The sequence below is a fragment of the Nuphar pumila genome, chromosome 12 (genome assembly GCF_984573655.1).
Source record: "Nuphar pumila chromosome 12, dmNupPumi1.hap1.1, whole genome shotgun sequence".
NCBI classification, from domain to species: domain Eukaryota; kingdom Viridiplantae; phylum Streptophyta; class Magnoliopsida; order Nymphaeales; family Nymphaeaceae; genus Nuphar; species Nuphar pumila.
In genome coordinates, this window is record NC_143260.1 from 101,877,875 (window position 1) to 101,890,570 (window position 12,696).

Genomic DNA, 12,696 nt, shown 5'->3' on the forward strand with positions numbered 1-12,696 from the left:
AGATAAAAACCAGCACCAAAGTTCCTTATTTTTGCATTACATTTCTTGATATTTATATGACGATTCTCCTTCTTTGAAAGAGAAGACAATAGCTAGGTGATAGATCCACTCCGGTTTTCATCCCTTCAGAAAAAAAACAACAACAACTAAACGATTCGGGTTGTTTGCTTTAGTGGCACATTAACCCTAGCGCACACGCGCACACACACACACACACACATATAATTGTGCATGTTGGAATTTATTATTAGTAGTTACAAGAATATCCTTGAGTTGGTTGATCATTATGAAAAGATGAGATACCCCAACCAATAAGTGTTTTGGCTAGCTATTAAGGAAGGTGTCAAAAGGTCAATTTCACCAACTTTTGATGCAGATATGGGGGGATCATTTAGTAGAAAGGATGCCCATATCATACAAACCATTACTGAACAAAGAAGAAGGAGAACAAGATGAAGAGGATAGTGATGATAACAATGGTGACGACAACAATGACGGTGATGGTGATGGTGGTGATGATAATTTTATTTCGGCACAACTTGGAGGTTGCAGGGGATTCATGATGCCCAGAGGAACAATATCTTGAAGCAGACCAAGTGGAGGTTGTTGGGTAGGTAGAGGGGTGGGAGTGGGAGTGGGAATTGGAGGAAGGGGAGGGGTTTCTCCACCTTTTCCAAAGGAATTGAGGCAGTTGAGGTGTGGTTGGGGTTGTTGATCATGCTGCCTAGGAATTAAAGGTGGCTCCTGTAGTGGGCCAACCTCGGGCTCAAGCAAATCGACCCTAGGCCTCTTGGTGGGCTCAGCTGGGTGCTCCATAGACTGCTGCCTTAATTGGAAGAAGGGATAGGTATAGTGGAGGTGGAGCCCATCATATGTCACGACAAGTGTCTCTGGGTCCTCTGGTGATCTCTCCACCTGCTTCTTTGCACTACATTGTGGATTTGTGCACCTGTAGTAGCTCCTACATACAAAAAAGTAAATCAAAATAAATACATGAATAAATAAAATAAAGGCCGACAGCAAGGGTCCTGTTTTTATGCATCACAAGCAAGTTGAAGATAACCATTAACATGCACAGCTGCCATGCGTCTAAAAATATATAGACCTGATCAAGAAGAGGTAGTGTGCAAGTTTGGTGAGCTTGTGACTGCCCTGAAATATCTGTTATATATATATATATATATATATTACTTGAAGAAACCACATCCAAGCGTGGAGACATAGTCGCCATCCCGGCAGCATGAAACACCGAGGGTTGGACCCTCGCCCCTAGAGCTTATGCTGGTTGTCGTGGTTATGCGAGGCGGCAGTGCCCATGAGAATCGAACCCCCTATTGTTCCTATTTAGAAAGATGATATTGAAGAAAAACACAATAGAGAAAGATGTATTCTTTGGTTTTCTATTGATCTTTTTACAAATCATTGTAAAATAAAATAAAAGATAACAATAACAAGTCACCAATCTGTCATATCCTTAAATCAAAGGGATTCGTGAAGATAACAATAAATCAAGTCACCACTCTGTCTTCTATTTCAATAATATCATTCTTTCGGTCTCTTTTATTTTTAATGAAAGAAGAGATTTATTAAAAAAGATAATAAGAACATGGTGAACACACTGATCAGAGGCGAGCAAACACCACATTAATACAAAAAAAAAATCGAGATGAGAAACTACAATTCTAAAAGACAGGTGAAGGGTCACTGAACTACATGGGTTCGTTTGTGTGCCGCGGAAACCGAAGGATTTCTGCAGAAATGCACCCATGACCAACCCATTCGTGCCGTGAAAACCTGGGGATTTCCGCAGAAATGCACGATCATCCTATATATTTCCACGGGCCCCAACGGGCAATTTGAATGCGGGGCGCTACACCCATCATGGGGTTACCAAACACAAGGTGGTAGGGCTATCTTACAACTACCCCATGTTCAAGCTCTTACAAGTGAATAGAGAGTTTAACCCAAGCCACTTCACCTATCCTATATAGTGTACGTACAAGAAGATATGAAATCTAAGAATGAAGCATGACCGTTTCTCAAGAAGATATAAAACCTAAGAGTGAAGCACAACCAAGTTTATGAACTTCAAAGTTCCAAAAGCTAGAGTTCATGAACTTGGTCCTTCTTCATGTTCATGAACCACTCTTATCTTGTCCCTGACCATTTCAAATATAAGAAATCCAAGACAAAATTGTTTCGTCCCTTTCCATGGGCACAAAACAATCCTTGAAAAGGGCCAGAACACCTTCATGGAGTTCGATAGGTGACCAAAAAAATTCGAGGCGGCCCATAATTTTAGTGACAAACTTGCCCCAAAAAAACATGACAAAAATATAAACCAAAAATACAGGACAGGTCTTTTTTAAAGGCTATTTTAGTAATTTGCTGAGAAAGAATGTACGAAATTACCATAATGCCCTCGTCTTCTAAAATGGCAATTTGTGGTTCCCTGGAACATATAGGTATGGTAGTCCTTCCTTCAATATGTTAAGAACCAAACAAAAGCTTTAGGGACCAAAATGGCAAAATCTTTTTCTCTACGTGGAATCGTCCTGCCCTCAAAGTTTAAAGTCCTAATTACCAAAATACTCTTGTTGGTTCATGACAAAGAAATTGCAAATCGTCATGCCAAACAAAGCATATTTTCATATTACAAAAAGAAAAAAAAAAACAAAGAATCTGTTGATCATCTCCCTCTTTCAAAAGGGTGAAACCTAGGTAGGCGAACTTTACATAAAATTGGAATATTTGGGTACTAAAAGATACAAGAGGATCTACCAAAACGACCAACAACCATGATAGAGGAAAGGTGTTTCAGGCATTTCTCTAAAAGATTGAGGGCATTTTGGAACACCCCTGGCGGTGCAAGTGCAATAAACTATTTTTACTTTTTTTTAAATATTTCAAGAAAACCATGCACTTTGCACAATCCCATGTTTTTTTACTAGGAGAAACCGCCCCAAGACTATAGACCTAGTGGCTCTGACTCTATCTGCCTACTTACGGTCCTGTCCTAACAGCGTAAAACTCTAAGGGCTTACCCCTCGTCCCTAGAGAGCCACCAAGCTTCGGCTCGTGCAGGTTAAAAACCTTAAAGTCCCTCTTGCTCACAAGGGAGTACACCCAGCTTTAGCATCGCTGCAAAGGGCATGCACCAGTGGGTTTCGAACTCGTGACATTCCTTTAGCTCGACGGCGCTCACAAGTTACCCCTACTAAAAGAGTGGAGCCCTCATGTGCAATAATTTCTTTTTTCCCCTCAAATCTAGTGCAATATGTAAAATTATAAGCGAAAATTAGGATCAAACTCATAAATTTTAAAAAAAAAAGTGTGATAATTCTTAAGAAAAAGTTAGTATGACCCCTTCACCGCAGGTTCGACTCCCACCGGGTGTGTGTGTGGGCGCCTTTCTCTAACAGGATTTTTAAGGGCTTGGGCGTCGATAACCCCACCAGAAGACTACCCGCTTCGATGGGGATCTTCACCATAAAAAATATGAGAGAGATAATACCTAGGGTTAGGACTATTCTTGATGATCTTTTGGCCATATTTCCTCCATTTGTATCCATCATCCACCGTCCCATTCCCACAACTCTTGATCCTGAGCGTGTATTTGTTGTCCATCTTGCTCTTCTCCGATCCATTGTCTAGAAACGAAAGCCTAAAATGAAAAACAAACACGTCAATTTTTTCGAATGAAGCTAAACAATCATGTTATTAGTATTTCTCACAATTGCAAAAGAGCCTCCAGATGCATAATTCTTCTCTTTTACAACTTACGTTGAGCGGAATCCTGCGGTGGCAGTGTCGCTGGTGGTGGTAGTAGTAGTGGTGATGGTGGTGGTAGTTGATCGGTTTTCGAGCACGGAAGTCCGGCAGCTAAATGATAATGCATTTTTGATGTCGCTAATCGTAGGCCCAGAGAAAATTCTCGATATAAATCGGCCGAATTCCGGCTCAGACTCGCTGCATGTTGGGAGAATGATGAAGGGGGTGTTGTCGTCTAGAAGCTCTCTTACGAGCTCTTCTTCCTCGCACCCATTCTCTTCCATGGGAATCTTCTTCGTCGTTTGGAATCCTAATGATATATTAGAAAATAAAGACCAGGAGGACCATAAATATGAAGGAAGATGGGATATATATATGTACAGAAAGACAGATAGTGTTATATGTAGTTTTAAATGAAGCGTTTGAACTTTGAATGAATGAAGAGTTTAAATCTCCTTTTTATCAAAAAGAAATGAAGAGTTTGAAGGAAGAAGAAAGAGTATATTACCTCTCTCAATCTCTATCATGTATATATACACGCCACCAATAGGGGATCCGCTTGTCTGGTAGGAGCAGCTAGTGCATGTCACCTTGTGTTGTATTGGGAGGTTGCAAGTTCAAATCCCAATGGTATCGCTGTATAACTGGTAGCGGTAGGGGTCTGCCTAACCCCTGCATACACGCCGAAAGAAAACCATGCAGAGATAGAGACTATATATATATATATATATATATATATATATATATATATATATATAGAGAGAGAGAGAGAGAGAGAGAGAGAGATGTGCTTTTCTAAGTGACCCTAACTAAGCGAATGCTGTCATATTGCCAGTGCATCAGGAAACTCTGGAATGACAAAATTTGCTAGAGAACCCACCCCAAGTGGAAGGGGGCATAGGGAGAAGGTGTTGACGACCCTTTCATCCCAAGTTCGACTCCCATCTGGTGTGTGAGTGTGGTGGGCTCCGTAAGAGCTTGGGTGTCGATGACCCAAGGTTTATCTTGCAGTGAGGCAGACCCATTAAGTGACCCAGTTCTGAATTGAACCAGGGTTATTCGTCATTAAAAACAAAATAAAAAAGAAAATTTGTTATTTTTTTTTTGTTTTTTGATAATATCCAGTTTTTGAAAAGAAATAGTCGGTGGGAGATGAGATTGAAATTAAAACGCACCTGCCAACTACTATAAAGTACAGAAGTTGACGGGTTGACCTTTTGGAATTCAACTCTTGGATTGGATCAACATTGAATAATGTGGGGAACGGCGTTTTGTGGCCTGGTTTATGATTTTCACTAGCAGGTAGTCCCACTATCTTTTTTGTAAAAGCTATTGAGGTGTGAAGAATTTATCAAGACTTGACAAACTAAAGCAAGACTCTTTGTGATCTATTCACCAATTCATGACCTGTTAGGGTTGACTTTAATAATTATTTTATTTTAGTTTGTTTTTAATGATGAAGATACCATTTGTGCGTCTACAAGGGCTCCCTGGTAGGGACAACTTGTGAATGTCACCAAGTTGATGGAACATCACAAGTTTGCCACCCATGGGGGTGGCACCTCGATCTTGCCCTAAGGTCGAAGTTGAGTGCACTACTTTGTGGGCAGGGAGGACCTTAAGGGCACATTTGGAAGTGAGAAAACTATGAAAAGTTTTTCAAAAGAATTTTTTTTGCTTGTTTGTATAGCATAAGAAAAAGGAAGCGGAAAATTGTGAAAAAATTTGTCTAAGTTGAGATGGATGATGATGGTGGTGGTGGTGAGATGGGGTGGCGGAGAGTGTAAAAATAAATCTTTTCTTGGTAGAAAACATTCTTTTGCTCTTGTCATGGAAGCATATTTCTTATTAAAAAGTGTAACTCTAGAAAAATTTGCATGGGTCAAAAAAATCAGTACTAATTTTTTTATTTTGCATCACTTTCTCCTTCCAAAACTTGCCCTGATGAGGTTTTTTCTTTCTTTCTTGGATTATAAAAAAGAAAAACTATCTGAGAAGGACGCTTGTATTGGTGTATTGATTACTTGTCTTAAAAAAAAAATGATTGCTTGACCTAGCTAGCTAAAGTTGAGTAAAGACTGCCGAAAGTGCTTTAATTTCTTATATTTTTGTGAGTTTTAGTATTCATTGTTGTTGGTTCTTCTCTTGGGCAAGTGTCATTATCATGAAATGAAGGCTCATGGCAGTCGCCAAGGGACAAGCTTTGCAACTAATGAAAGTCTAAGGTCTTGTCGTACGGCTCTTTAATGATGCTCAACCTCTGCAAGGAGTTCCAAGGGTCAGTGACTTTCCCACATTCCTGTTCCCATGGTGAGCTACAAGAAATAGAGCTCCTAGCTAATTTCTCAATTTTTATTTTCCTTCTAGACTGGAGACAGCAGAAGATGCACTTTAATCAGTTGCTTTTAGCCTTAGCCAGTAAAGTGCAGTAGATGGTTGTAGGCTCTTACTCTTAGCAGGTAAATGGGAGTTCTGATCAGCTATCTCAGCTCCAAGTTCTCCAAAAGGATTCCCCATAAGTGGCAAGACCTTTATTACTGTATAGCTTAGTAAAACAAGTTTAAAATGAATTAAAAACTATAGAGAAAATCTCATGATAAATTGAAACTTTTTCATTTTCTTGCATTTTTATTGTCAAAACCATGGTTGCCAGTTGAGGAAGCGGGAGCGGGAAGCGATACGGGAAGCGGGAAGCGAGGCACTTTCAAAATTTTAGGAAGCGGGGAAGCGTGGGACCACTTAGGACCGATTCGGGAAGTGTCTCGAAAGCGACCTAAGAAGCGTCTCGAAAGCGATGAGGAAGCGAAAAAATAAAAAATACAAAAAATTGGAAAAACAGGAGAAGCGAGGGGGAAGCGTGATGGGAAGCGCACTTCCCATTAAAGGGAAGCGCGTCCCCCATTAAAGGGAAACACGTCCTCCATTAAAGGGAAGCGTGCTTCCCAAAAAAGGGGATGCTTCCCCCCACGCTTCGGAAGCGCGACGTTTCGCGCTTCCGAAGCGCGCTTCCCCTTTTAGCTAGGCGCTTCCGGTAACCCTGGTCAAAACATTAAAAAAAAAGATAGTTTAGAGGAGCGATAACCAGCTTTTGATAGAGTAATCAACATTTTGGCCGACACTTTCTTGCATTTTTTTTTTGATAATGAAGCTCTCTAGCTTTGCATTGCCTTTTTGAACAAATTGCGACAAAAATCCTGTCTCCAATACATTATGGTGCAATTTCTCGTTTAAAATCTTCTAAGGATACCCGTGGGCAGGAATGTCAACGGGTCAGGTTAGGTTCGGACCCAAGTGAAACCAGACTTGAATCAGATTTTTGGGTATGGTATCGGGTCCATACTCGGGTAATCAGGTCCACCATAAGAAAATCATACCCAAACCCAATAAGAACTACATGAACCAAACCCGGACAATACCTGGTAAAAGCATATTTTTTATCATTTTTACATTGAAAATTTATGGGTCTTAATGAGAACTCAGGTCAAGTCCAGGTCTGGTATAAAATTTCACAAACTATACATGGGTTCATGTATTAATCAAATCTTCAGGTCCAGACCCGGGTCTTCTTATTTATCACCATACCCGGACCCTATAGGGTTTGGTTCGGATCGGGTCTGTATAAACCAGGGCCGTTTACACCCCTACCCGTGGGGTATCAACAATTAGCTAAGCAAACAGTCCGATTTAGGATGGTGATTTTGTAATCTTTGGCTGTTCTGGATCTGATCGGATCCGATTCCTCATGTATTTAGCTGTTCCAGATTTGAACCGTTTGCATCCCAATCAATGAGAGAAAATTGGGAAAGACCAATTCCATGACAAATAATTCAGCAAGACAAGATAGTGTGTATGTGGGGGCAACGATCAATCACATCACAGATTTATCAAAAATCTACCAAGCAAGAGACAATTGCAAGTAAGTCGGTTCTCATATTATGACCTAGACCATACTGACAAATACTTATTTTGAAAAATATTACACTTTTTTTGCAATATTATTACATTATTAGTGCAAAATCCAATAAATTATATATTTCTATATTATTAATATTTTTTATTTATGTATAATATATTTTAAAATTTAATATACCAACATTTTCTCGAGATTCAACAAAAAAAATTCTTAAATTTATTATAGATTTGTGACTATAACCTAAACCTTGTTTACTCTCTCTCATCTGAGTTTGTTTTACGTGATTTGACTTTTAGAAGGCTCTAATTTTACCGTTGGGAAAAGGACGAAGTTGACAACCAGGGTGTTAGATCAAGGACGAGTCAACTCAGCCAAGCAGAAAGGGGGGTCTCTAGTCAAGGGTTGAGTTAAGGTCAGTCAACGGCTTCTTCCCAGGGAGGGGACAAAGATATAACCAGAGTGCCCCAATGTATTAATCTGATCTTCAGGTTCGGACCCGGGTCTTAATCAGGTTTTCTTATTTATCACCATACCCAATAAGAATTACATGAACCAAACCCGGTAAAACCAGATTTTTTATCAGTTTTACATTTAAAAATTACGAATCGTAATCGGAACTCGGGTAGGGTCTAAGTCTGGTATAAAATTTCACAAACTGTACCCGGGTCCATGTATTAATTGGATCTTCAGGTCTGGACCCGGGTCTTAATCGGGTCTTCTTATTTATCACCATACCCGGACCCTATAAAGTTTGATTTGAGTCGGGTCTGGGTAAACCAGGCCAGTTGACACCCCTACACATGGGTTATCAGCAATTAGCGAAGGAAACGGGTCCAACTTAGGATGGAGGTTTTGTAATCTTTGGTTGTTCTGGTTCTGACCCGATCCACTCCCTGTTTATTTGGCAGTTCAGATTTGAACCGTTTGCATCCCAATCAATGATAGAGAAAATTGGGAAAGAATAATTCCAGTTCAAATAATTCAACAAGCAAGACAAGATAGGGAGTATGTGGGGGCAATGACCAATCACATCACAGATTTAACAAAAATCTACAAATGAGGAAAAAGGGACAATTGCAACTAAGCCAGTTCTTATATTATGACCTAGACCATACTGAAAAATACAGACAATTTTTGGAAAATCCTATATAAGTAAAAAAAGACATGATAATTTCAAAATGTCGTACGTCTATTTTGAAAAATATTGCATTTTTATTGCAATATTATCACATCATTAGTGCAAAATCCAATAAATTATATATTTATATATGATTAATATCTTTTTATTTATATATAATATATTTTAAAATTTAATATACCATCATCTTCTCGAAATTCAACATAAAAAAATTTCTTAAATTTATTCTAAGATTATTTTTTAAGACCCAAAATGATTTTCTTTTTTGGTTCATATCGCCGACCCCAATTGTTTTGGGATGAAGGCGTAGTTGTTGTTGTTGTTGTATTATTTTTTGCCTATATAATCCGGATAACTAGATTTGGAGTTTGGATCTTGTGCAATATGATTTCACAAAAATTGTGCATTAAGCACCCAATCGCCCTCCATTAGGTTTTGGGCTCCAAGATGGAGGGTGATAAGGTGCTTAATGCACAAATATTTGTGCAATCATATTGCACACCTGATCTTTTCACCTAGATTTGTGACTATAACCTAAACCTTGGTAAAAAAAAAAAGAATTCTCTCTTTTATTTCAGTTTGTTTTGGAAGGCCCTAATTTTACCATTGGGAAAAGGACGAAGTTGACTACCCGGGTGGGTCAGATCAAGGACGACTCAACCTAGCCCAGAAAGGGGTCTCTAGTCTAGGGTTGAGTTAAGGTGGGTCAACGGCTTCTCCTCCGGGTGGGCCCAGCTATCTAGGGCATAAATGAGCCCAGGCACCACTTCACGTACGTGTAGTGAAGGACAGCTAAAAGAAGCATGGGACCTTAAAAGAGACCCGGGTCCATTGTACCCTGCAGAAACTAGAACATCCCTAGGTATAACAGCATCCAAGGATATGGCTCAGGACTTAGGAGGGAGGAACTAAGGTTTGGTTGGAAGGAGTCGCCCCACCCGGTTCGGATCATCTAAGTGACATTAGGGATGAGAATTGGTTGGATCCAGTTGATCTGGTGTCCTTGATCCAGTTTAACCTTATGTGGCTAGATTTGGATCGTCTCTAGGATACATGGTTGTAAGGAGAGTCACAAATATCTGCCATTTTTTTGAAAATCTCATCAATTTTGTCATGAGATTTTAAAAAATTGCTACAATCCAAAAAAAGGGTGGTATTTTGAAAATATGGTGTTTTTTTTATCATGATATTAATGTGTTATTAATGGGACATTTATATTATCTTTGTATGTTTTGTGACATATTTTGAAAGATATATATTCATTCCAAGATTTTGTTAAGAAAAACAAAAATTAAAATTTATCAACAGATTTTCCTTTGCCAAGGAGCATTGGAGTTTATTGGTTTTGGAAGGATAAACCATCAGACTAGCTTCCTTCACTTCTTGATATGTAAATTGTAGGAGACTGCCTAACCCCAGCTTACTTATCCAAAAAAGTAAAATGAAAAAGAAAATCCCAATAACGAGATTTGATGGTTTTTAATATATCTGGAAGACCAAAAGTAGTTGAGTCTTATAAATATCATTTTATCAATTGTTAAGAGTGCATAGTGCTGCAGATTTAGTTTTTTTTGTCACCTTGTACGCAATTGCTTGCTCTATCTAAGCAAAAGGGATCGTGTTTCTTGAAAAACAAGATAAAGTCCACGATCTCAACATCTAAAATTACCAACTAAGTTCATGATCTCCAGTTCTTACTGCATAATTAATTCTGAAGTTCGCAAACTTGGTCACATTTCTTTGCCTACAAAACAATACCATAAACTATTTAACGCTTGCATTTCTGGCTTTACCTATATATTCAGTGGTTAGGAAAGGTGAATAGAAAATAGGAACTGCACTTAATCTCCTAGGTAGCACTCATGCTTTAGTAGGTGCAGTGGAGAAATGAGAGAGGTCTCTTTCTGCCAATTTTTAATCTTTGGGCTTAGGTAGACCCATATGTTGGTTTATTTGGATAATCCAAGAGAAAAACCCACTTCATCACCGACTGCACATTGGCTGGCCTCTGGTTGGTAAAACCCTTGAGGTCCCCCTACCTAGCAAGGAGTGCACCTAGCATCGACTTTGCAGCAAGCGATGCCACCTATGAGTTTCGAACTTGTGATGTCCATTCAACTTAGTGACGTTCACAAGTTGCTCCTACCATATGGGCTAGGTAGTTCCTTATGTGTGTTCAAAAGAGAGCTTCAAACTTTTATATGCAGGCTCACACCTAAGGTTGCCTATCCTTTGAGAGCCTAATCGAGCCAAGTCTAGAACATTATGGAAACTCTATCCATGCCCCCTTCCCCTTTCTTCTTTCTTCTACCTCCTTTTTTTCTTTTCTTATTTTTTCCCTTTTCTTGAGAGGAAGGAAATATGAAGTTATGAACACAATTTAGTTAATAAAAAAAAAACTATTTTTTTCTATAGTGGTTAAATGCTAGGAAAAGTCTAAACCAAATGATAGAAAATAAAAGCTAGGAATAGTCGCTTTAATTTGTGTTCCATGTCTATGAATTTGACTGGGAGAGCTAATGTTTAGATTTTTCAATTAAATGGAAAAAAAAAGGAAGAGGGGAAAACAGAACTAGGTTAATTAAGACCTTTCTTCCAAGAGCAAGTGTAACTATAGGTAAACGCGAGTAGCTAGGGCTGTTAAACCAGCCAAACGAACCCAATAGAAGGTGTTCACACTTAGTTTGTTCTAGTGGCTAGCCTAGCCGAGTATGAACCCATAATAAGCTCGAGTTAAATAAGCTGAGCTCAAACTACTCGTTTACCAAAAAAGATATATTTTTCAAAATTAAAAGTAATAAAAAGTTAAACCTACTGAGCAAAGCTCAAACTGGCACCAACGGAAGCTCCGCTTATCTGGTAGTAGCAGCTAGTGCACGTCATCTTGTGTTGGGACGTTGAAGGTTCAAAACCCAATGGTATAATTGTACAAACTTGTAGGGGGTCTAACTAACCCCAGTTTGCCTTTCAAAACAAAGAAGGTCAAACTTGCTCATTTACAATATAAGTACATTGTTTCTAACTGTAAATAAAGGAATTTGAACTCTAAATTGTTGCTTGCAAGCCAAACATTCTCTAGCGATTATAGAGAAAGAAAACACGCCCGATGGAAACCCTATATATATATATATATATATATATATATATATATATATATATATATATATATATATATATATATATATATATATATATAGAGAGAGAGAGAGAGAGAGAGAGAGAGAGAGAGAGAGACCCTCAATGCAAACCCTCCCAAACCTACAAAATGAGCCCAATTCTAAATGAAATATGTTATTGGATTTCAGTGTTTTTTCAAAACTCTGACGGTACAGATATGATCTATATGCTTGTTCTGATATGAATGACTTCTTGGAGCATTTGATTCTGATGCAAGGATGGGTTTTTATAAGGTTTCAAAATTGAACAACCTGCAACAGTCAATTATAGTTACAATCTAGTTGGAATCTCAAGATGCAAGTTGTTTTAAGATAATCAAACCTTGTAGATGTGTTCTACATGCTTAATTTTGGGACCATGCAGTTACAATCGTGTGAAAGTGCAAACAACTTGCACCTACAAACATGAAATTTGCACACACACACACACACACACACACACATAAGCCTGTAACGCCAAACATGCAAGTTGTTCGATGCTAAATCAAACGAAAGGGCGCAATGAGCGACATATTTTTTTTTCTGCTTTTTATCGCTAAAAGTCCTAAAAAGCAAAAAAATACACCTGGACACATCTAGCGCACCCGACCCCATTAACGATTTCTCTTATTCACTCGTAATTTCTCAAGGGATTTCAAATGACAACAACAAGATTCTCATCCCATTGACATTTTTTGGGAGTTTTTAATAACAAAAGG

At 38.7% G+C, this 12,696-nt stretch overlaps 1 protein-coding gene across 1 annotated transcript; it reads right to left on the reverse strand.

The window, feature by feature from the left end:
• Positions 1–387: 387 nt before the first annotated feature.
• LOC149821358 (uncharacterized) lies at positions 388–4,055 on the reverse strand. Its single transcript, XM_089981939.1, has 3 exons — positions 3,881–4,055; positions 3,515–3,704; positions 388–961 (listed from the first exon to the last, which is right to left on the reverse strand). Exons 1-3 carry the CDS (start codon positions 4,053–4,055, stop codon positions 388–390), a joined length of 939 nt encoding a protein of 312 aa, XP_089838065.1.
• Positions 4,056–12,696: the final 8,641 nt, after the last annotated feature.